The sequence below is a fragment of the Poecilia reticulata genome, chromosome 8 (assembly GCF_904066995.2).
Source record: "Poecilia reticulata chromosome 8, P_reticulata-male-v2, whole genome shotgun sequence".
Lineage (NCBI taxonomy): Eukaryota > Metazoa > Chordata > Actinopteri > Cyprinodontiformes > Poeciliidae > Poecilia > Poecilia reticulata.
Window position 1 is genome coordinate 16,707,783 of NC_088837.1, and position 25,211 is coordinate 16,732,993.

Consider the following 25,211-nt stretch of genomic DNA (forward strand, 5'->3'; position numbering starts at 1 on the left):
TTTTGACATACTGCTTATCTGATTAGATACAGGAAATTTACAGTTGGTAAATTGTTAAGTAAAAATAAGATGTTTATTTTGTGGTACTTCGTAACCAGAAAATATGCTCATCTCTTAGCAACAGATTAATAACAAATATTGTTATTGTTCAAAAGACATAAGATTTCTTCTGCTTTTTTTTAAACACTATTTATCTTAACACCACTTAAAAATAATTGTGCATTTAAAAATGCAAAGTAAAAATCTGATTTTTACTTTGTGGCTGTTCGTTGCCTGAAAAAAACGCTCATCTCTAAATAGCAAATTAATATCAACAAGTAATATTATTGTTTGTAAAGTATAAACTCTTTTGAAATACTGCTTATCTACTTAGACACAAGAAAATAAAAATTTTTGTGAAAGTAAAAATATGTTTACTTCGTGGCACTTCATTACCAAAAAAACATGCTCATTTCTTAGCAACAGATTAACAACAAATATTGTTATTGTTCAAGAAACATAGAATTTCTTCGACAAGCATGGAAGTAGCTAAAAGACATAGAGGAAATCACACAATTATTTATTCTCAACGTTAAACTGAGGGAAAAGAGTAAAACGCTTATTATAAGAAAAAGTCTAATGTTAGTGCACTGTACTAACCTGAGAGGAATAATGAGGCTGTTATTTTGGACTTTTCAGTAGCTTCATTTTAAAAGGCCTCACGAAACCCTTGTGTAACAGTGGTTATGTTAAACCAGTCATATAATTCCCAAAATTGTATAGGGTATGTGTTATTTTGAAAGTATAAAGTGGTTGTCAGTTTAGGGGCATCAAGTTTTATGAGTCATATGGAACCTTCTTCCTTTGCTCCATCATGTAAGTGTTCCACCAAGGTGACATCTCTGTAGTTCTAACTGTAACCTCTGGCCTTCTCTGTAGGAACTGAGTGGTCTGCTGTCTCTGTAATTCTAACCATCTATGTAGCTCTCTACATCTCTGTTCTCCTCAGTGTCCTCTTGCTATGGCAATTAATCCACTCTGAAAACTGTCATGAGACACAGAGGGGCAGACGAAATTCTCTCTGCGTGTAACTGACACAAAACAGTATGAGAATTTGTTTTGGTTTGAATTTGGCTTGTTTTTGCGCTAATTACGTCGCCATGGTTACTCGAAATGCCAACAAAAGTAACAGCACCCCTCATTGGATCTAGCCGCACGTTTTATTGTGAGGGGGCGACCAGCCGATGAGCCGCATTGACGGTGAAAGGAAGCGGTAGTTATTTTGAGGTGTAGAATGTGCCTTCCATGCATTGCTATGGCAGGCCCCAATAACGGTCTTTAATAACTCGGCTAAAGGAAAAGATGTGGCTTACGTGCACATATAAGGACGCCTGTTCAGTGAGACGAGGGGAAGCTGGACTCTCGGGCACATGTTCGGTCACTTTCAGGTCAGAAAAGCGACGCAGCCCCGGTGAGAAGCCACGACTGGCTTTACGGAACATGTATGTTATCATCCCGCTGACACATTTAGCTGTCTGATCACACCATCCTACTACGTCCCATTACAACACCGGTTGATATGACAACCACGTTACAAATGATCAACATAAACATGCCTTTCCGTCCATTGTTTTAGAGGGTGTGACGTCTGCCTAAACAGGAAATACGTCAAATAAATTCCTTTTGGTATGTTCTGCTATTTTACCACCTGGAGGCGCTATTTTACCAGAACAAAACTTGTAATTTATGTATTCAAATAACCATCCTAGGGGGGCGATTTATCGAACCGTATTCACGCTTTCTCCTGCTGTGCCTCATGTTTTATCCTGACTGTTTGATTATGTAACTCTATTAATTTCTTTTGTTAAAAAATACTAGTTTTAGTATTAAACCCAATTATTTGATGAGTTACCATTACAATTTAAACTGTAGATTTTATTTATTTTATTTTTTTGTAATTTAAGGTTGGATTTTCCAACATCATGTATTAAGGTAATCCTTATGCCTTCAAATGAGAAGGTACTTGTTTACCAAGTACTCAAACATGACAGATATAGATGCCACAAAAATGCTCTATGTTACATGTTAGCTACTTTTTTTTAGATTTAAGAAATTTATTTTAACTCAGTACAAATTTTGGCTGCATTTTCAAATAACTAAATGATACAAACTGAAATACATACTGTTGCATTGATGACCAATTTATTTCTGCTAAATAATTTTTGTTTTATTTATATAAAAATATCGCAACATTTACTAAGTTGAGTTCCCTTTATTGGAACTTTCAAGCATCAGCTGGTTCCACATTAAAATCAAACCATGTATATCATTACAGAAAAAAGACCAATAATTAAACAGAAAATACGCTTTTAAAAAATAAAATAAAATAAAATAAAGCAAAGACTTCATCACCAACAATGGGAATATTCAGACACTCTTTGCCATACCACATGATACAAAACAGGGAAATGTATTAGATAATTAAACAAAGATTTTTTTTTGACACGTCAATAAATGTGGATGAGCTCACTGTTGGTTTCTGACCCTGAGGATATTTTCCAGCCAATATCAAATAAGATACCCAACAGAGGCAGACCAAAACAGACAAGAGCAAAGGACCCAAATACATTTTCACTGCGCACAAGATACGTAGTGATCATGTTCATTTAAACCACCTAAAGATAATGAATCAAAGTCAAATGGATAAAAGAAAGAAAGGTAAGACTTTAGATTAAATTCTGTAAACATGCAAATGAAACTAGATGTTTAGTTTTAGTACTAGGAAAGAGATTGAACTAAGCAACATGTTTCTATTTGTTCCTTTTGAATTGATTAAATTTACAGCTAAAACTTCAATTCAGAGCATTATTTTAAGCTAAATGAAATCTCAGACTCCTATCTTGACAGGATCTCCAAAGGAACTGAGGCTTATGGTCGTCGGTAGCAGCGGACCCTCTCAGTTCCAACTAACCAATGCTATACTTGGAAAGGAGGCCTTTTCAAACGATGTTATCAGTATTTCTGCAAGTGTGAAGAACAAGGGAGAGCTGTCTGGTCGACCAGTAGCAGTGGTCAACGGACCAAACATGTATGACAAGGATATAACTCATGTGAAGAGGAAGATGGAGCTCAGGAGGTCTAAGTGTTTAGTTATACCTGGTCCCCATGCCTTTCTTGTTGCCTTTGACATTGAGAAAATCTCCCCAAATGACATGAAAACTCCTTGGCTGCTAAAAAGACGCTTTGGAGCAAACTGCCTGAAGCACTGCATGGTTCTCTTTGCCTATGACGGAAATTTGGATGGAGCGTCTCTGGAAAACAGGGTGAAGAAGACTGAATGGTATCTGAGAGAACTGATTGAGAAGTATGGCGGGCGCTTTCACGTTTTCAAGAAGAACTGGAGAGATCGAAGCCAGGACAAGGAGTTTCTGCGAAAAATTGAGTTGATGGTAGCTTCGTTGGGAGGGGGACACTTCTCCAGCAGAACTTTCCAAACGGCAGAGGACAGCGTGAGAAAGGAGGAGAAAAGGCTCAGGAAACAGAAGGCAGAGGAGATAGAGCGGACATGCAATGAGATGGAGCAGCAGTACACGTCAGAGGAGATGTGTTTTCAGAAGGATGCCTACATCGCCAACGTACGTGCAGAGATTCAGGCTAAAGCAGAGCTTGATAACTGTTGGCTCAGAACATCCCTGGCCAGAGGGCTGGGGACTGGCTTAGTTGTGGGGGCTGTGATTGGTGCACTTTTTGGATCTATTGAGGGGGTGGGAGGAATGGCTCTTTATGGTGTTATAGGTGGAGCTGTTGGTGGATCTGCAGGCGGAACTGCTCAGGTGGCAATCAAGCATATGGAGAACAGAGTTGCCCCACCGGCTAGACTCAATTTTAATTCTATCTTCATTAACCGTTTCTTTGCAGTTCCTCGTACATGACAGGATGATGACTTCATTTTTCTGTGTAGAAATAAATCTTTGTCTTTTGCGTATTTGTGCCAAAGTTGAAACACATGGATTCATTTCTCATTCATCATGTTTTGTTTTGATTGAGACTTTCTAATGATGCCTCAGTGTGTTTAAGCATTTTTTGTTTGTTTGTTTGTTTTTCCTGTTTTGAAAGTCTTTGAAAGGTATTTCTTAGAATATTCTTTGCTTTTGACTTAGTTTTCACAGGTTTGACAGGTAACTATGGGGCCATATAAAATCCCACTTCATGCCCACCATGGAGGATATGTGATGCTTTTTGCTTGTTTGTCTTCCAAAATGAACTCTTTAAAATACATTTTATTTCACTGTGTCCTCCAGCAGTGATTAAACCAAACCATAATGATCCTAACATAGATATATCTGGACCTATATGGACATAGACATATGTATAGAGATCTGTCTGAACAATCTAGTTAGACTATGTAAAGAGGAATGAAAATAGTGATTTTATTGAACAATTATTTTTCAATTTTAATGTCTGTAATAAGAAAAAAGACATGTATTCAAATAAAGTGTGGAATTCTCCCTTTTTTTTCAAATTAAGTTTATCTGATTGCAGTAAGTGTTATATTTGTTTTAAGGCTTTTCATGCAAAAAGATGTATTTTTTTATTTAGATACTTCAAGGATAAGTTGGTGGTATCTAAATTTAAAATATTGTGATGAATAAAAATTATTCATTCAACTCTGATAGAACAGTATATTGCTTGCTGTTGATTTGTGAACACTCAGTATGTTGTACCACCTTCACTCTCTTGTTGTGCAATGAGTTAAGGAACGGCTCAGTACCATAAAGGGCGGAGTTGAAGCTTGCTCATGTTTGCCATTCCCTACAAAGACCTGCCCATTCTCCTTGATAACACTCATAGCTGAGCACACCTGTTCAGAACAAACAGGTGCATTCTTCTTCTGTTCTTACCTGAATTTAACAAAGTTCCTCTGTGGAAAAGTTTGCTTTGTGGAAAAGATAGAGTGCGGAAGGTAAGACTACATTTATGTCATGCATTTTTAAGATTGTTTTCTCTAATCAAAAAATGGACTTTATGATCCTTTATGTAAGTTCTTTGAGCTTTTTATGAGCCTCTTATATAACAATGGATTACTTTGTTATCACAGCGTAATAAAACAGGGAGAGCGCACTCAAAATTAAAACAGAATCCTAGAAGTTTCAGTGTTACAGTGAGACGAATATCTTTGGTAGGTACCTGTTTGACAACATACTTTTCTGCTTCCGTTCTCAGTTAATCTATCTGAACCAAGATCACAGAAAACTCGAATACCATTGGGAGTGACAATGAGCACCAAGGAAGAGAAGACAGTCAAAGGGGTATGTTTCAGCTCGACACGTAAAACCTAAAATTATATTCTTCATTTATGCTCTCAATGCCTCTGAGATTAGGAACGGGATATCTTGCTTACTCATCTTGAAACACTTGCAAAGCATGCTCCCATTTCTGACTAATTACTTCTTATTTAGCATTGTACCAAAGGGGAAAAAAAGTACTTTAGGATAATTGAATACCTTGAAAAACAAGAACTATGGGTTCATAGTGTAACCAATTTACAGTTGTGAAAATATGTTATGTTTGTTAAGATGTTGTACCTTATTTCTTGTCAAACATTTTATCATTCTTTACAGACGACGGATTCTTCCATCTGCCTCCTCCCCGAGAAGCACTTTTTGTGCCTTCTCTGCAGAGACATCTTCACCAACCCAGCGACCATCCCATGTGGACACAGCTTCTGCTTGTCTTGTCTGAGCCAATTCTGGACTCATCACCAATCCAAATACTGCCCTGACTGTAGAAGATTGTTCGCCAAAACGCCTGACCTCAGTGTCAACCATATTTTGGCAGATATTTCCGAAAATTATAGAACAGCACGACCTCAGAAACCCCCGGAAGAAGAGAAGGTACTTTTTTCTTTGCTTATATTACACATTGATTAGTTCAAGACGTCAAGTGTACAGACATGAGAAAGTATTTGCCTCATCACAAGTCTCTTGTGTTTCTGCTTTATTTGTGAAACTTAAATATTTTCTGATAACTTTATTCATCGCAAAAAAAGCTATTCCAACACCTACCTGGCTATATGTTAAAAAAGTAATTACTCTTTAAATTTAATGTTTGGTTCTTCCACTGTAGGCGCAACTATTTCAATAAGCATATTCAATAAGCAGCAGTCAGTGTTTTTCATCGAAGTGGATGAATTTTGGCCCAAGCTTCTTTGCCGAATTGCTTTTTAGCCACATTTCAGGGTTGACCTGTTGATGTTGTAAGGATAATTGTCCACCTGAACAAACAAGTTCCCAGAAGCTTACAACTATGAATTGATGGGTAGACCTTTTCTCTCAGGATTATAAAGAGCTCCAGAGTGTTTTTTCCATGTATGAACACATACATCAGCTGAGGCTGGAGAGAATTGCAGTATTTTAGATGGTCTAAAATACTGGAAAATTATTTTATGTTGTGTCTTTGGACCTCTTGGATGAGTATTTGATGAGTTCTTGGAGTAATTTTGGACCTCTTATGGACTCAGGAGCTGAAAAGGTTTATAAATGACTTTTAACACTTTCCAGACTGGTAAATATCACAGACTTTGTTTTTCATGTTCTTGATTTTTTTTTAGTTTACCGTATCAAAGAGTGTTTTTAGAGGATTTAGCCTAATTTCTGCTGTCAGATGGGTTCCATTTCTGTAATTCGTTGACTTTACAGGTCTGGTGGTGATCAAACGTTGTAACTTGTGGAAAATGTGGTTAATCACAGTTAATTCATGATTTTACAAAGTGGCCAATTATTTGTTTTTACATAGAACCAGGTTGGTTTGAATGCCCTTTAATAAATACAACCATTATTTGAAAACTAAATTTGTATTTTCTCAAGTTAATTTTGTTTGATAAAAAGAAGGATTTAAAAAACATACACTGTATTGCTGAGGTTACTGTTCTATGTCCACAGGTTATAGACGTCAAGCAAATGATCAAGGACAGGCTGCAGAAGATAGAGAGGCTAAAATATTCTCTGGATGTCCAAAAGGTAAGTTAAAACTTTAGCATGAAAAACACAAATTAAATACTTAAATAGTTCAATAATTTAATGAGTCCTCTGTGTTTTTTTTCTTTTTCTCAATCAGAGTTCTTACCTGCGTGAGGTGCGCGAGAGTCAAAAGGTCTTCTCGGCCCTGGTGTGTGCTATGGAGGAGACTCATAAAGCTGTTGTCTCTGCAATTGAAAACAAACAAAAGGAGCAAGAGCAAAGAGTGCAAACACTGATAAAAGACATCAAGGAAGAGATTGAGCAGCTGAGGAACCACATGAATCAACCTAATCCTCAGGCTTTTGACCAAAATGACGACATGAAGCAGGTTGTCTTAGTAAGTATTACCATGTGAACCAGAAAATATAATGATGTCGAGGTGCTATTGTCATCCGCTGCTGAGCATTGTTCTTTTTTTTTTCTTCTTTGTAGCCCACTGACATGAAGGACTGGTCCAAGGTCAGCATTGAAACAGATCCTTGTGTTGGAGTCACAAGAAGAGCAATGTCAGACATCTTGGAAAAAATTAAATTAGAAGTCAACAGGCTTTCCAAAGCTGGTGAGTAATTGTGACTGTGGATATATATTATGTTACTGCTATGAGGTAAATTATGTGGCAATAACATTTATTTTTTTCTGTCTTCAGAACTAAGAAGACTTGAGAAGTACACAGGTAAGGCCTTGTTGATGATGTAACACAGGTGGAAAGTATTTTATCTTTGTATCTCAGATGAGCTGGTCATGGCATTTCAATTATTCTTTGCTTTTCTGCTGTCTTCCTTTTCAGTGGAGGTGACCCTAAGCGGAAAGACGGCCCACCCTTTCCTTTCCATCTCAGATGACCGGAAACGAGTGAGGCACACCGACAAGCTTCAGGAGGTCCCAGATCATCCCACACGCTTTGACCGTGTGGCCAACGTACTGGGCAAGGAAGGCTTCAGCAGTGGGAGGTGCTACTGGGAGGTGGAGGTTGGTGACAAGATTGAGTGGAACCTAGGCGTTGCCAGGCAGTCCATAAACAGGAAAGGCAAGTTCACTGTTTGCCCGGCCAATGGTTTCTGGACTTTGAACCTGAAGAGTGGAGGCCAGTATGTTGCCAACACCTCACCGGTCACCTTTGTGGCTCTGGAGCAGCGGCCTAGAACTGTGGCAGTGTTTCTGGATTACTCCGAAGGCCGTGTGTCCTTCTACTGCGCCGAATCAGGAGTGCACATTTACACCTTCATGGATAGGTTTAAAGACCGGCTTCACCCAATTTTCAGTCCGGGACGTCTGCATGGTGGCAAGAACGCAGCCCCACTGATCATCACTTCAAGCTTCTGCAGCATTTGAGCATCTGTGTTTGATGTTCCCTCTTAGTATTTATCTGATTCTGTCTAATTTATTAAATGAGATGTATATTGTACAATCTTCAATAAACCACATATTATTCTGTGCAAAAAACTGATTCATTACACTTGAGGACTACAGTGAATCCCATGAAACGAATAACAAAGAAAGGTAAAATGCTAAAGTAAAGGGGAGGCCCTCGAATAAGAGGAGATAAAGGGGTGGATGTGTAGGGCTGCAGAGTTGGGACAGAGGGGGCACAGCCAAACAGCAGGGCATTGTGTTCATACACCAGGCACTGGGAGACACACAATGACACATTCGTGCACACACACACACAAGCTCGCGCTTCTGCCCACCGCCACACAGACTCAAGCTGGCATCTCTCGAGGGCAGCCCCATCTCCAGCCCAGTCCGGTCCCGTCCAGGGTGTTGGGAGCTGATCGTATCTCTCTGCTTCAGTTCACCCGACCTCTGACAGAGAGCCTCACAGCCCTGATGCCTTTCTGCTGACTGCGCTGAACTCTCAGGGCAACTCCGGGCATCGTCTGCTGGAAGGAGCAACAAACAAACACACCTGTGGATCATCTCAAGGAGGAGAAGCGAGGAACCACTGGAGGTAAAAACCTTGACTTATGTCCAGCAGATAAAAGCATGCATAAAGGCAGTGTGTTTTATCTGATAGTTCTGATAAAAAAGGACCAGATAAAGATAACCCACCTTGAAAACTTTTATAACTTTAAAGGCTAAAAGGCCCGTTTTATGTAACTCACTGATATCATCAGTGAACCTCATAGTTTCATAAAGGTAAAAAAAAAAAGAAAAGAAATCTGGGCCTACCAGGAAGTCTTAGGCCTTCCAAGGAACTTATGTTCTAAAATTATAGGCAATGGTTTGTCATGCAATGTTTTGCAATAGTAGGCAGTTCCTACATTCAGCTGTGTCTAGTTTTTTTTATTTATAAAACTTCTTTGTACAAAATCCACTAGTATTCTCATAAAATCATGTTTTCTTTCCAGATACATGTCTTCATTTCTTTATTTTTTGTAAAGAAAAAATAAAGAAAGGCTCTGTTCTGAGCATGTACAGATTTTAAAAAAAATCTCTGTTCATGCTCAGAGATTTTTTAAGACAGTTTAGGCAAATCTAATATGCTTATTTATGGTTTTTTTAGGAAAATGTGTAAAACCCTTTTTTTTAAATAAGTGCCTGCAGTAAGTCCCTTTGATATTTGCTTTTATTCTATGATGGTGTCAAATGGGAGAGCGGTAATAAACGGATGAAACCGGTTCTGTTAGCCCACTCCACGAGTGTCTCATGAAAGCTGCTTGTGTTCACTCGAGTCCCTTCATGTTTTTCTGAGATTATCCACTCACCCGGCCAGGCGTAGCTTAACACCCACATGCGTGTGTCAAAGAGGGCTATTCTTTGCAGGGCTCCCTGGAATCCACTCAACATGGGCCTCTCTGTGTCCAAATATTTATGATAAATAAATTCACTAAACTTCCATAACATAATTACCCTGTAATGTTGTAAAAATGTCATTTGAATTGTAATAATATCCCTCTGTATGATTCATTTCTAAAGCTTCTACTGGTTTAACGTCTGTTTCCTGAATTTCAGGATACGTGCTCTTGTGGAACCCGAGTTGATCTCATCAACATCGACACAGACGAAGGAACAAGACCCCAACATTTCACAGCAACACAAACTGTTTTCTTTCTTGTGGGACATTGATTTGACTCTGGACCCCAAGCTTACGTAAAACCAAGACAAATCCATTTGATTCAAGCAGCCCCTTCCATCATGGCAACCACGGGCATGCAGCTGATGGGCCTGATCTTGTCCATTGTAGGCTGGGTTGGTGGTGCAGTGGTCTGTGCCATCCCCCTGTGGAGGGTCACTGCTTTCATAGGCAACAACATAGTGACGGCTCAAATCATCTGGGAAGGCCTGTGGATGAATTGCATAGTGCAGAGCACAGGTCAGATCCAGTGCAAGGTGTATGATAGCTTACTGGCTCTGCCCAGCGACATGCAGGCCGCCCGCGGCCTCACTGTGTTCTCCGTCCTGCTCTGTGGCGTCGCTCTGGCTCTGGGGGTCCTCGGAGTCAAGTGCACCAAATGCATAGGCGTCAACAGCCTCAAGGCACGCATCGCTCGCATTTCTGGTGCCATGTTTGCCATCGCAGGGTTCCTTTACCTCGTTCCTGTCTGCTGGACGGCCCATTCCATCATCAGGGATTTCTACGACCCACACGTGGCGGCTCCACACAAGCGAGAGCTCGGCCCTGCCCTCTACATCGGCTGGGTGGCGTCAGCTTTGCTCCTGATCGGTGGTTCTCTGCTCTATGGGGGGTCCAGTCCCCCTGGAATCCCAGGTTCTCCCACCTTCAGCAGTGGAGAAAGCAGTCCCCGTAGAGCTCCCGCAACACAGGTCAAAGGTTACGTCTGAAACACCTCAAGATCTTCAAATGCACCCCAAGTGATGACATTATGACTCATTTTTGCTCCTCTTGAGTTCACTCCTTTTCATAATTATACATATAATGTTTCTCCAGTTTACTTTTTTCTTTAAAAAAGCTACATGAATCTTTTTAGAGAAAATGTAATTTTTTTATGATTTCATACCCAATTCTTTTGAATAACAGTTTTTTCTGTCTGTCCAATACAATAAAAGTTGTATCCTCTAATGAGGAAAATTGTGTGTGCACATTTTTACAGATATAAAATCTCTTTTGAAAAACTTTGAACTCTATGTGTTTACCAAAGATGCATTACATCAAAACTACATTAACTGCAGTATTTTGTAAAGGAAAACCATGTTTGACTGGAATACATAAACATCACTTCTGCTGAATGAAGAAGAAACAATAGAACAATAGGGGCTGTTGTACATTTACGTGAGGAGCCATATTGTTGAGAAGAGTGTGTGTGTGTTTGTGTGTTGTCCTATCTACCATCTCCTCTTTCCTGTCCCAGCTACACTGTGCCAGGAACATAAAGAAATAATTTACACGATTTACAGTGCAAAAAAAACAAAACAAAACAAAAAAAAACATCAACAGATTACTGTGAGGGATCACATTTAAATCAAACTCTGGTAATGGTTTTTAATATAACAGTTTAAATAAAGTAGCCCTATTTAAAATATAATAGACCTTTCCACTAATTTATCAATCAATGATAAATATCACTGAGCTACATTGAGAATTATTTAGTTATTTTGGTGTACTTATTTTTCAGTAATATGTGATGAAATAAGTACCAGAGGGCTTTTCTTTGTTCTGGATCTTTCTCCCGAGTCATCACACGCAACGCATACAAAGCAAATAAATAGCTTCTTTTTTTTTTTTTGTCAGTATTTCTGAAACTTTTTATTTTTATCTTCTGTTGTGATGTCATCACCCCCATCAGATTGTCTCCTTTCTCTTCGTAAAGGCAGAGGAGCGAGCAACACAATGCCACATTATAGAACCATTATTCCAACAACATAACAACAGCGGCCAGTGTTCTGAGTGCCAGGTGGTGACTCATACATGACCTAAGTACGCCTGTACCAGTGATTGTGGAGTAAGGCTGTGAATACTGTAAGTCTGCGTTATTTTAAAGTCCAACTGTAAAGTGGCAGAGTGGAACAAGTGCATAATTTATATTTTAAACACTTGGTCCAGTTTTAAAATCACTTTAAGTTTTGATGACAATTTACAATGAGAAAATATCAGCTATATTACAGGAATCACATCTAAAAGTTGCAAGACACCTGACCTGGAGACCTGGATTTGAAGACTCCTTCTCTAGATCTTTGAGGTCTACTATTAGGTATCCTGAGGTCCAAATTAAAGCACAGAGAAGTAAAGGCCTTTGCTCCTAAATTGTGGAACAGACTGTATCTTCACCTCAATTCCTCCCCAGTATTAGACATTTTTGAAAACATTTGACAACTCAGTTTTATTCCGTAGTTTTTAATCATTTTGAGATGTGTTCATTCTAACTGTGTAATAATTCTTACTAAAGTTTCTCATTTTATGCATATTAAAGCTGCTGTTTTAAATCTACTGTTTAAATGAAAGTCCAAGAAGTATGAATGTTTTAGCCAGAAACTGTAGTACTCTGTGCAGTACACAAAAATCTGGTCTGCACAAATCGAGGAACCATTAAAAAAAGAAACCAGTTAAAATAGTTAAAGCAAAATGTGAAACAGTCTTAATGAATAATTTAAACTGCTGACAAAACAGCAATTTTTCTTTTATTGGGGAACTATTGCTGTTGAATAACAGTTTTGTATTTTGTTTTAAGTGAAGTAATGAAATGCTGATCACCCATTCCTTTACAAAGGTCACTGCTCTTGTGATGTCATTGTTTCGTCGCTAGGGGGAGACGCCCAATGGCTGTCGCCGTGAGAAGCAGGAAGAGTTGTGACTAAAACACAGCTGTGCTCCGTGGCTAACAGATAAGCTAACAGGCTAACCGCAGTGGTGGGTGAAAATATCAGGATCCGCTGGTCAAACGAAGCACCTCGTCGGACACTTTCAGAAACTGAATTGACAATGGGTAAAGGTGGAGGCACTTTTGAGAGGCTTCTAGGTGAGTTCACACCATATTCCTTTAATAGTTATCAGCTTTTATTCAACCGTGAGTCTGAAAGTGCGATGTTTTACAGCATATTGTTTTGACAGGGCTGTGGCTCTAAGGCCAGCTAGCTTCTTTTAGCTTGCTATTGTTCGGAGGCCCTGGCAGGCTCGCTTAATTTATTAAAACAACTGGATAAGTTTGGAGATACAGTTTATGCTGTCTATTCAAACGCGATGTTCTCGAGTCGCGGAAACTGCGGTTAAGGTAAATTCGACTGTCGGTTGACTTCAGATGTGTTTATGTCTCCTTAACGAAAGTATATGAGCTAACAGTTAAATCATTGCTGACACCTACTATGTAGTTCTTTACATGTCAAAATAGAAGGAAAAAAATGAAATTGTACGGTTGTCATTTATGAAACTGGTTAAAGTGTATTCTTTTTAGATATTACAACAGGTCCATTAAGTAGCTGCCAGCGTCATATAATTAGAAACGAACGTGTAAATAGTATTAACAGACTCTTCTCAATGTAGTAGGTTAGTGACGGTAACATGGTAAGGGTAATCTAATTTTACATCCATTCATTTGAAATGTTCAAAAAGTCATAACTTAAAAAAATATTTTCTTGGATTAAATCAGTTGGAGAAATTAAAATGATACGGGTACAAATTAATATTTTCTAGTGACGAGAAAACTCCCAAGATCTTTTTCATCAGGCTCTTTGAGGTGAAATACCCATCACCCCAAAGGAAATAAGCACATTCTATTTTTTTCATCACCGTGGTTCATCGACTTCGACCATCGACTTTGCCATACCTATCCCCAAATTCAAAACACGGCAAGTAACAAAACCGTGCTAGTCGAATGTGGGGGCTGGGAACACTGCGAAACTTAAAAGGATAATGGTAAAAGGTATTAAAGATGGTATTTTTTAATAGCAGTATACCAAAATGAGGGCAGCAAAATACACTGGAAATGTATCATCATTCCGATATCAGTCACAGCAACATTAATATCACAAATAACTTAAAATAATATATTTGTTAGCTTTTATATTCTAATTGTCAGGTATTTGCAATCTGCATTTCAGTCATCTATTAAGCTATCCAGGTGGAGCCTTAAGCCTACAGAGAGTTGGAAGCATAATATTGCTGAGTGAGAAACAAGAGTGTTTAAAATATGTATTTACCATTGAAATCACCATCAAAATATGTAATAATATATCAGTCTTGAGATTTTTCTTATATCGTATTGCCCTAGTTGAAGATATTCAGAAAGATTGTGTAAAATTTAACGCGTAACGATATTGGTGTGAAAACCACAGAATTCAACTCGGAGCCAATCAAGACGACACAAACCTACAGTTTCATTCTACAAGGACTCATTTCTTTTAATTCATATGAAAATGGGGATTATTTGGAATGCCACATGGATTTGGTCTGTCTGGAACTACTGGGAAATTGTCACTGATTAGTTAATTTTGTAACCTGATAAGTTATCTCTAGTACTGCAGACATCCTGAGTGACATGGTGATTAGTAACTGTAATGTTGAAGACCAACTGATGAGAATCTCGTCTTAATAAAATGTTTTGAGTCTACTGCTGGGAGGGAAAAAACATTTCTTTTTCAAGAAATAAGTTATCTGTCAGTTTAATTCTGTAGATAAATAATCATAATTTAATTGTTATACATTATTTTCTGCATAATGCTCACCATTTTCTTTAATTATGTCTTAGATTTTTATTTAGTTTCTTGGTAAGTATGAAATATTATGATCTATGGTCAAAAATGACTGTGTAACTTGCTGCAGGTAGATGATATTTAAAGTCACATAACCACATTTCCTGTTGAGAGAGTATAGATCATAAGTGGTTATAAAATATGGTCCCTGAAAAAAGGTCCTGTTGCGAACAGCTTTTTTTTTTTTTGTCCACCAAAAGTCAATAAACTGAGTCATGTATATAAGCATCTCTAAAATGGTGAAGAATATTTAACTAAAATGTTTACAAATAAAATAAATTCCAAGGTTATGTTCACCTTTCTTCAACCATTCTGGTTGAACAAAGTATGTCGCCTGAAGCACAAAGTCTGTAGTTGTCAGCGCGATCATGAAGATACCCATGCTAACTTCTACTGTACTAAAGGCCTCTCACACTAGCAAATGAAGTTTCAAAAGTCTTGCAATGAAGAAAGTCCTGAATTAATCTGGAAGCCAGATGTAAAGGCGTTGAAGTTTGGATTCTAAAGGAAAGTTAGAGGACATCAGTCATATTAAATATTTTAAATAATGTGGGTCAAAAATCAACAATAAGGAAGCAACAATTGTAATTACGTATAGGAAGGTAATCTGAAACGAATCCAGTTGTGAGTCAGTGTTAAAAAAAAAAAAAAAAGATGTCCATTTGAGGGTTGAAAACCACTTTCTGTTTTGCCACAGAAACGAGCTAAAGTTTCCTCAAAAACTAAATCTGACCACCAGTTATTTTTAAATCTCACCAATCGGGATCACACAAGGTTTTAAAATGCAAAGGTTTCTTAGTGACGGATTAAAAGTTGATATTATCTGAATGCTGTTGTAATTATTAAACTGTGTTTTCCAAATCTTTTGGATCATTAAATAGTGAATAAATTTTGCTGCTTGCAGATAAAGCAACCAGTCAGCTGCTTCTGGAGACTGACTGGGAGTCTATTCTTCAGATCTGTGATCTCATTCGGCAAGGAGACACACAGTGAGTCTTTTAGTCTGATATCCTTAACTATAATATCTTCAGTATATTTGACTTTTAAATGCAACAGTAAATGTTTTGTCTCCCTGAAGAGCTAAATATGCCATTGCTGCCATTAAGAAGAAACTGAATGACAAAAATCCCCATGTGGCGCTCTATGCACTTGAGGTAAGATACTATAAGGGGAAAATTAGAACTTTGATCATGAGGGGAACTTTTATAAAGTTTTTAAAAACCCCATTTTATTCATTTTAATCAACCGTAAAAAGCACACTTCATGTTTTACTTTTCATGTTATTTTACCAGAGGTTTGAATATGGATTTGTAATGATGGCATTTCTACTAGAATTGTGTACTTTTTAATTTGTTTGTAGTTTTTGCAACTATTTTAAATATAGTGACAGAAAGCCTGCAGGTGTTTGTCAGCTGCTATACTCCAAAGCTATGAAAAACGAAACGGAATAGAAAATGTTGGGCAATTTAAGTAATAAACATGAGAATGAGAGGCTGTACGGTATATGCCATTATGTTGCATTGATCACATTGTGGGGTTAACAGTGTGAAGGATTACATTTAGGAAAATGGCCGTCTCTCTTCAGGTTCTGGAGTCAGTGGTGAAGAACTGCGGTCAGACGGTCCATGATGAGGTTGCAAGTAAACAAACCATGGAAGAACTGAAGGATCTATTTAAGGTGGTATTCTTCTGATTTTTAAAACAATTTAAATCTCTTCTGTCCTGTTTCAATTGTCTTTAAATTTTCACTCAACTTTAACCTCTTATTTAACGTAACCTAATTATACAGTTTGACTTATATTTGTTGATTTATGACAGTATTCTATTTTGATAAAGAGGAGAGTTTATTGCTTCTATTATAGACATTTTCATGGAGTCGAGCTCGGCGTCGCTATATGATTCTGATATCATTAGTAGCCTGAAGTAATATTTGACCTTCTGACTAAAAATATTTCTGTGCAACTTTACATTAGGTCTCCACTCTCCATGTTTAACTAAAACATTTTTGGTAAATTGGGACAGAGCAGTTTTGGTTTCTCATGGGTGTTTTGTCCCTTTCCCAGCCCTTTGTCTGACTCAATCAGTGCTCATTGCTCTCCTGCTGCTGCGTGTGTTGCAGCATGAGCCAGCAATATCTGATTGGTTCACACTGCATCATGTGACTCTAGATTTTTAAGGGCATTCTTCTTACTACTTCCTGCTGAGCTAATTGTCTTGTGACATGAGTGTTTTCACATCAGAAAAACAGCAGGGGAATTTCTCCCTTACTTCTTATGTTCTCACTAAATACTGTTGAATTCATTTGGCTTGTTGTGACAACAAAAATTGTTTTTATTTAAAAAAAAGAAAAACAGTTCACTTCAAATGTGTTGAGGCTCCTTGTTGACTGTGATTTGTTGTATTGGCATCAGAAACAGACAGAACCAAATGTCAGAAACAAGATTCTTTACCTGATCCAAGCCTGGGCTCACGCTTTCCGAAACGAACCCAAATACAAAGTGGTTCAAGACACCTATCAGATCTTAAAAGTGGAAGGTAAGTGTTCAGAAGCTGTATTTATAACTCTATAGATATGTGTATGACTTATCTCACCTGAAATGAAACTCTTCTTGAATTGCACACATTTTGCACTCTAAACTGCTTTTTCTTGTATATAGGTCATGTATTTCCTGAGTTTAAGGAGAGCGATGCCATGTTTGCAGCAGAGAGAGTGAGACTTTTATCCTGTTTTAATGACTAATTTAGAGCTTTCTTTTTTATAATGATAAAAACAGACTCTTGTTGATGGATTGAGATAAAGAAATGCGTATGTTTCACCTTATCTAATGCCTCATTCACCTTCTGCAGGCCCCTGACTGGGTTGACGCTGAGGAGTGTCACAGGTGCAGAGTTCAGTTTGGAGTAATGACCAGAAAGGTGGGCTGGGCTTCCTTCTAACTGGGCCACATGAAGATTTTATGGTTTTTCTTCCTTGCATCAAAGCGGTTTGTGTAGTTGACTGCTTAAAGCTGCAGCTAAGGATTCACTTGGATTTCTGCTCCTTGCTTTCCCAGCACCATTGTCGAGCCTGTGGGCAGATTTTCTGTGGGAAGTGTTCATCTAAGTACTCCACCATTCCAAAGTTTGGCATCGAGAAGGAAGTGCGTGTGTGCGAGCCCTGCTTTGAGCAGCTAAACAAGTGAGTTTCCCTGACCGTAGTGCAGGAGTGTCTTTGAATATGAAACTAAAGTGTGTGTCGTCTGGCAGAGATGTTACGAAAACTTTTTTGGGTTTTTTTTCTCCCCACATACAAAAAGCACATTAATCTCTAAAACAAGATATGAAAATGTAGGCAAATATTATTTGCAGCTTCAGAGTATGTTGACAGCAGTATTTCTATGTAAGCAGTAAACAACCAGCCATGTTTCTGAGCATCAGGTAATATTTTGTAGCTGTGTGAATGTCACCGACATTTTTTTAACCTTGTTTTATGAAAAAAAAAAAATCCATTACATTTTTTATTCATTTTGGGGCTTTTCCTCAGATTTTTCTGTCAGTAACACCACATGTAAATGTTGACAATGAACTTTTTTCTGAAATCAGTAATACACAGATAATCATGTTTTGAAGTGAACTGTAATGTGCAGATGTCTTTTAACTAATAATTTAATAATTACATGGATATGTCCTGTTGGTGCTAATTGTTGCTTGTTTTGTGTCTGGAGAGTCACAGGTGTTTGCATCAGCATGCTCTTCTCTGATTCATAAGATTGTTTGTCCTCCCTGAACCCCCTTTCCTCACCAGCCACCCCTCCCTCTCTCCTCCCCTTAGGAAAGCCGAAGGTAAAGCCCCCCCCTCCTCCTCCTCCTCCAGCTCGGCTGACCTGCCCCCTGAGTATCTGACCAGCCCACTGTCCCAACAGTCTCAGGTATTTACTTACTTTAGTCTGTGAAATATGTACAAGAGCTTCAAAGTAAATAGATAATTTATTATAGTAGCATAATCTTAAACTGAGTTTAGAAAAATCCAACCTCTAATTTGAGTAGATTTGTTCAGTGGAGAAAGAAACGCATCTTAAATATTTACTAACGAAATGACTGGTGGTACAATTATTGCTTCTAGTTTATTTCATCTAAAATAAACTGGATAATTTTAAGTGGACCTGTTTGAGTTGCGTGTGAAGTTGTCATTTAGGTTTTAAGTTGATTCTTAAATTTAGTAAAGAAACCTACAGAGAAGCATCGTTGGCCCAAAGTTTTCCTTGGGATAAATTTGTAAAAAAAAAAAATCAAATATATATTTTGTCTTTGTTATAAAATGGTATCTACTTCTAACAATGTAGCTATTAGAAATATTAGTCATTAATCACTCATGTGTCATACTTGGTATTTTTTGGGAGGTTCTGTGAACACTTTTTTAAATCCATTTTTATTCTGTCTTTATATTTTGAAGTTGCTCAACGATTTGTAATTAATAAACCTGGCATTTGCGTTTCCCTTGTTTATAAATACGACGCAACACAAAGGCTCACTGCTTTTAGCCATGTGGCCAGGCCAGGATGCAAATTCATCTTGCTGCTAAACACAACGATTAGAATGGTGAAGGAGGTGATAACAGTCTTCAAAATTTACATTACGGTTTTCTCCATAGCAACCAGACACGTCCTCAGCTTTTTTTTTTTTTCAGGCCATACCAGCCACTAGCAACAAGGGGTTAGTGCACAACTGACAAGAAGAAAATCTTTTTTCTGACCAACCATCAAAAAAATAAATGTGTGGAAACTACACATCTTGGTGAGAAGACTTGGCTTTTGGCCACCTAAACTCAGGTTACCTGATGCTCAATGTCAGAAAACTGAATAAAATCAAAACACGTTGGCAAAATGTTTTCTTTTTTTTTTTTTTTTACAAAGCAGTAATACCAATAATTGTGCCACCAGTAATTTCTATTAAATAATTTTTTTATTTATTTATTTTTTTTCCAAAGCTAAATTCATGGACTTGATTTCAAGGTTGGATTTTTCTAAATTGTTTGTGAGGTTATGATGCTACAGCAAAATATAAATTTGTTTCAAGTCTTTTAACATATCTTTACTTGCCATGTAGATGAATTGTGTGACTATATCTTTTCCTTCATCCTTGAAGTGTCGAGTTTCTTATCTTTGTTTTTTTTTTCTTGCTTCTGTTTCTGACCAGATGCCTCCGAAGAGAGATGAAGCAGCTCTGCAGGAGGAGGAGGAGCTGCAGCTGGCCATTGCTCTTTCCCAAAGCGAGGCAGAAGAGAAGGAGAGAATGGTGGGTTAGAGTTACACATCTGAATGAATAGATGATTTAATGCCAGTTTGTCTGATGGAGAAAAAAAAATAGAACTCATTTGGTCACTTGCAGAGACACAAGAACTCGTACTCGATGTATCCCAAAGCTGATCCTACCCCAGTGACCTCCTCAGCACCTCCAGTCAGCACCCTTTACACTTCTCCAGTGGTAATAACAAACATTAGTGTCATATTCATAAAAAATATGACTGCACGTCACATACTTTTTAAATATGTTTCCTTGTGGATCACTTTTAAACATTTGTGTTGCAGAACTCCTCTGCTCCATCTGCCGAAGAAGTAGACCCTGAGGTACGTTCAGCACAATGCCTTGAATTTGAATTAATTTATTCATACAATCACTGAAGTAGTTGCCACTTTTAACTTTCTACTTGTCTTTTAATTGCAGTTGGCGCGCTACCTGAATAGAACGTACTGGGAAAAGAAGCAGGAAGACGCTAGGAAGAGTCCCACCCCCTCAGCTCCTGCTCCCGTGTCACTGGCTGAGCCCCTTCCACCAATCAGCCAGCCTGTAGAAAGCCACGTCCCCGTCCAGCCCGTCAGCATAGTCGAGGTACGTCCAGATTTTACACAGACGTCCAGACACACGTTAAACTGCCCTGGGTCTGTTGAAGCATCAGCTCCCCGCTCATGTCTTCTCTGTCGCCGCTTCCTCAGCAACCATACCAGAACGGCGAGTCCGAGGAGAACCACGAGCAGTTTCTCAAAGCTCTGCAGAACGCTGTCACTACGTTCCTCAACCGCATGAAGAGCAACCACATGCGTGGCCGCAGCATTACCAACGACAGCGCCGTGCTGTCCCTCTTCCAGTCCATCAACAACATGCATCCTCAGCTGCTGGACATCCTGAACCAGCTGGATGAAAAGCGATGTGAGTTTTTGCTTTGCGAATGCCTTTCCGTCTTATGTCCAGTCCCTGAACTTTGATGTCTTGGATGTTGTCAGTGTACTACGAGGGGCTGCAGGACAAGTTGGCGCAGGTGCGCGACGCCCGGGCTGCCCTCAACGCGCTCCGTGACGAACACAGGGAGAAGCTGCGCAGAGCTGCAGAGGAGGCAGAGAGGCAAAGGCAGATACAGCTGGCACAGAAGTTGGAGATCATGAGGCAGAAAAAGCAGGTAACGTTGTTTTTTCCCCCCACTAATAACAGATGTGTTGTTGTAATATTCATTACCATTCTAACCTGTTTACTTGACCTTCAGGAGTACCTGGAGATGCAGCGGCAGCTGGCCATTCAGCGCCTCCAGGAGCAGGAGAAGGAGAGGCAGATGCGTTTGGAGCAGCAGAAACACACGATCCAGATGAGAGCCCAGATGCCTGCTTTCTCTCTGCCCTACGCCCAGGTACTCATTGCTTCAGTCCAATAAAAGAACACTTCTCCTGACAAACCAATCCACCCTGTTTTTATAAATATTTTTTATTCCATTATGCAGATGCAGTCTTTGCCTCCTAATGTCGCTGGAGGGGTGGTATACCAGCCTGGTGGTCCACCCAGCTACCCTGGCACCTTCAGCCCCGCTGGTTCTGTGGAGGGCTCGCCTATGCACAACATGTACATGAATCAGCCGGGGCAGGCTGCACCGGGACAGTACCAGGCCATGCCCCCAGCTCCCACAGGTCTCTAGTTTCACCAGAAAATTTTTTATATTTACCGTTTGTTCCCAGTTAATTTATAAAGACATGATTCTTTGAAATTATAACACAGTAAATTGTCCACTGACACCAGCTGCACAGAACATCTCGACCTCTGAACCCAGGGGTGTGACAAATATGTCAACATTGCTTTTATTCTGCTCGTCCACGAGCAGTAGCTGAAACACAGAGTTCCAGCTTCTACCATGGTTATTAAAATGTATTTAAATGTGCTGTGATAAAAATCTACTTCACATTCCTTATGGAAAGGAGTCCTGCCTATACTAAGATCAATTATTTGTGTTTCAACTTTAGATGTTTTTGAAACTTGTCATCTAATAATCCAAGAGGAATGTGGAGCATGCCTTTACAAGTAAACTTTATTCTGAAAGGCCATCTTAATCACTTTTTCATTACCGATTTGTTTACATTCCTGTTGTGGAGATTATGTTGAAAATATTATAACCCATGACATTCTGAAGTGGTTGTCTATGTTTTTGTTATCACTATGTTGTAATATATTTACATATTGTTGGGAAACTTGTTTTTTTTTTTTCTAATAATTGTTGAGCTTGATGATCTTCCCTCATCATGAACCATAAGTGATGTTATGCATATATTTCTTGATGAAAATGACAGCGTTATGGTCAATAATCATGCCCACAAAAGTTGCAATATTTTAATGTGTGTGACTTTTTTTTTTTTTTGCCAGATCCCAACATGGTAAACGCATACATGTACCAGCCTGCAGGCACCAACGGACAGCCTCCTCCAGGCCAGGCCCCGCCCACAACCAGCCCACCCTACTCCAACTATCAGCCCACGCCCACTCAGGCCTACCAGGTGCGAATGCCTCCATCCGAATGTTTGATCATTTAAAACTAAAACCGGTCCGTTTAAAGCGACGACGCCTTACTGTTCTGTTTGTGTGTAGAATGTGGTCTCCCAAGCCCAAAGCATCCCCCCCATGTCGCAGGCGGCTCCCACCAATGGGATGGCCTACATGAGTTACCAACCGTACAACATGCAGAACATGATCTCAGCGTTGCCAGGGCAGGACCCCAACATGGCCCCACAGCAGCCCTACATGACAGGACAGCAGCCCATGTACCAGCAGGTCGGTCAAGTATTGGTGCATTCTTTACTAAATGTTCATTAACTACAGTTCTCTTTTAAATATACTATTTTTCTCCTTTTTAAAATTTTTTTTATTATGTAGCCAACACATACAGTCCTAGTTCTGCTAAAGTGCTTTAAGTAGCCAGTATTGCTGAGAAAGTGCTTTTATACTAATGGAGTCCATCATGATGGTGTTAATGTTGTGAATCAAGGACTCCACAGTGTAGAGTGAGAGCTGAGACAAAACCCAAGCTGTTGAACGGTTAAACCAGGAAGTTCCTTCCTCGTGACAAATGGTGGGTTAGTCCCAGTCGTTGGGATGGCCACTTTCCTGTGTGAGAGGATTACATTAAACATGGAGAAGAACAGAAAGAGCAGCCTATCGAGACGCCATCTGCTGGTAGAGAGGGGTCAGAGCAGTGCCAAGATTTATGCAATGCTTTGCAAAAGTAATCATTTTTTGTCATGTTCACGCTATAGTTTTTTGGGGGGTGGAGGTGCATTTTATTTGCCTAATGGAGAAATGAAAAGAAAGGGATACATTATATAAGTAAAACTCTGAAGTGAGTTTGTTTAAACTGTGTCACTGATTTGTAAAAACACCTTTTGCTGAAATTTTAACAGCATCTATTTGGTGGTATGTCTTCCAGCTTTGCTCATTTAGAAACATGTTTTTTTTTTGCTGTTCTTCTTTTCATAGTAGAAAGTGTCTGAATTTTTTTTGTCTGTTATTCTTTTCATTAATTTGATTCCACTGAATTTTATTTTAGGTAATCAGAGCAAAGAGCTTTTGATGCCGTTGCTAATCACTCACTCAGATTTTTACCAATACATAATGTTAAAAACCACTTTTGCTATTATTAATCCACTTCACACTTATGAACAATTTTATGAAAGGTACTGGATTTATGATGGGATGCTTGGAGCTAATCCAAAACTGGTTTGTCAAAGCGTTTTGTGAAGATTTATTGCTCCTGGATGTTAGCTATGCTCTTTTTAGGCAGAGTAATTCCTCTGTAGGGCTCTAAGGACATTTTAACATTAACTATGTGGTTCCTACAGACCGGTATAACAAAACTCACTCCTGCGACTTCTATTCAGAAACTCCAGGTTACTTTAAGATATCTTTTCACTAATCATTCTTTTATTTTTTACCTTTGTGTTTACGTCTTGATAGGTTGCTCCCCCTGGTGGCCCGCCGCAGCAGCAACAGCAGCCCCAGGCACAACAGCAGGTGCCTCAAGCGGTTCCCGGCAGTGCAGAGGCACAGCTCATCTCCTTCGACTGAAAGCTCCCACACTGCAGAGTTTCACACACTACACCTTCTCTTTTCCTTTAACACCCCTTTCTTGGACTCAGAGGTTTCCCTTTGGAAATATAAACTAAATTCCCACCTTCCACCTTGCTGTGATGTTGTGGCAAAGTGAAATGTTGTGATGATGTTGCAGAACTGTTGCTCTCCTTGCCTCTTCCCCCATAAAGTGAGGGAATATGGGGGTAAAGCTGCTACGGAGAGCCCCAAAACCCACCACCCCCATCTTCTGTCATCTTTCAGCTGATGTGTATGTAGTATTTCTTTATTAAACAAATAGCTAAAGCGCAAAAATAATAATCAGTGGTGTTCAAGATAACACGAGTAAGAAAATATACTATTTAGAAGACAAAAATAAGACGAGCCTCTTTTATTTCGTATTTTTCTAAAATAAATCATTAGCACGTTGAATTGAGATTTTCTGCAATGGAAGTGGAATATTACAACCTGTTTTGTCAGCGACTGAGGAAACATCTGTCTGTGGTGTTAAAGAAGCTCTGGATCAAGCGAGGGGCTGTTTGAGTTGTGAAAGCTGGCCGTCATCTGGTTTTCCAGGTGTCCCTCACGGACACAAATTTGGTTCCTTCTATTTTGGGATTTATTTGTTGTGCGCAGTTTGGACTGTGGAGTGTCTGAATATAGTTTCTAAAATCAGTAAATGCATTAAAGGGACGCTATAGAAGTGTTGTCTAACCCTTGTTGAATAGCTCAATAACTGCATTTTACTGTTGGTTACCAAGAAATACTAAAATCAGCCTGGAAACCTTAACCACGACATGCAACCTTTTTTTTTTTTTTTAATGAAATGTCAGTTGTTGCCAAGTAAAAACATCACATGGCTGAAACAAGCGTAGATTTAATTCATGGTCATTCTGGTGTAATAGTTGAGCTGCGAAGAAAGTTCAGGTGGGCACTCTTTCTCAAGTGTACTTGTTTGTTTGTTCTTTTTTTTTTAGAAATATGGAAATGCTTATAGAATGAAAATGTGCTGCATGTATGTATCACACTTTCTGTATCTCTTCAGTTTCCATGTGTGAACTTCTTTAATTCCATCGTTCTGATCTGACTTTAAAGTAATTTTAAAAATATATTTAATAAACTTCAGATTCTTACTGTCAACTTGCTTCAACTTTGTCTTATTTTCCACCTGGATTAAAAAATTCACAAGTTTCAATTTACATCATGTTCATC

At 38.8% G+C, this 25,211-nt stretch overlaps 3 protein-coding genes across 12 annotated transcripts; all 3 read left to right on the plus strand.

Moving 5' to 3' along the window:
- Positions 1-812: 812 nt before the first annotated feature.
- btr02 (bloodthirsty-related gene family, member 2) lies at positions 813-8,445 on the plus strand. Of its 5 annotated transcripts, none has more exons than XM_008416115.2 (9): positions 1,432-1,450; positions 4,737-4,942; positions 5,203-5,288; positions 5,601-5,873; positions 6,921-6,998; positions 7,096-7,335; positions 7,431-7,557; positions 7,645-7,671; positions 7,786-8,445. In XM_008416115.2, exons 3-9 carry the CDS (start codon positions 5,256-5,258, stop codon positions 8,328-8,330), a joined length of 1,323 nt encoding a protein of 440 aa, XP_008414337.2. In that variant the 5' UTR covers positions 1,432-1,450; positions 4,737-4,942; positions 5,203-5,255; the 3' UTR covers positions 8,331-8,445. The 5 variants fall into 5 exon arrangements, with proteins under 5 accessions (XP_008414335.2, XP_008414334.2, XP_081466201.1 ...); XM_081610076.1 differs by having other exon boundaries at positions 4,737-4,857; XM_008416113.3 differs by lacking the exons at positions 1,432-1,450; positions 4,737-4,942 and adding an exon at positions 813-855.
- A 254-nt stretch (positions 8,446-8,699) lies between these two features.
- On the plus strand, positions 8,700-11,072 carry cldnk (claudin k). Its single transcript, XM_008416104.3, has 2 exons — positions 8,700-8,946; positions 9,951-11,072. Exon 2 carries the CDS (start codon positions 10,134-10,136, stop codon positions 10,779-10,781), a length of 648 nt encoding a protein of 215 aa, XP_008414326.1. The 5' UTR covers positions 8,700-8,946; positions 9,951-10,133; the 3' UTR covers positions 10,782-11,072.
- A 1,662-nt stretch (positions 11,073-12,734) lies between these two features.
- Positions 12,735-25,139, plus strand: hgs (hepatocyte growth factor-regulated tyrosine kinase substrate). Of its 6 annotated transcripts, none has more exons than XM_081610072.1 (20): positions 12,735-12,913; positions 15,547-15,631; positions 15,721-15,796; positions 16,228-16,320; positions 17,054-17,177; positions 17,300-17,352; positions 17,490-17,558; positions 17,696-17,820; positions 18,427-18,550; positions 19,818-19,916; positions 19,989-20,105; positions 20,210-20,248; positions 20,346-20,510; positions 20,615-20,828; positions 20,903-21,075; positions 21,160-21,300; positions 21,391-21,574; positions 22,302-22,432; positions 22,524-22,706; positions 23,886-25,139. In XM_081610072.1, the coding sequence occupies exons 1-20, from the start codon at positions 12,877-12,879 to the stop codon at positions 23,994-23,996; spliced, it is 2,343 nt and encodes a 780-aa protein (XP_081466198.1). In that variant the 5' UTR covers positions 12,735-12,876; the 3' UTR covers positions 23,997-25,139. The 6 variants fall into 6 exon arrangements, with proteins under 6 accessions (XP_081466198.1, XP_081466200.1, XP_081466199.1 ...); XM_081610074.1 differs by having other exon boundaries at positions 18,454-18,550; XM_081610073.1 differs by having other exon boundaries at positions 17,060-17,177.
- Positions 25,140-25,211: the final 72 nt, after the last annotated feature.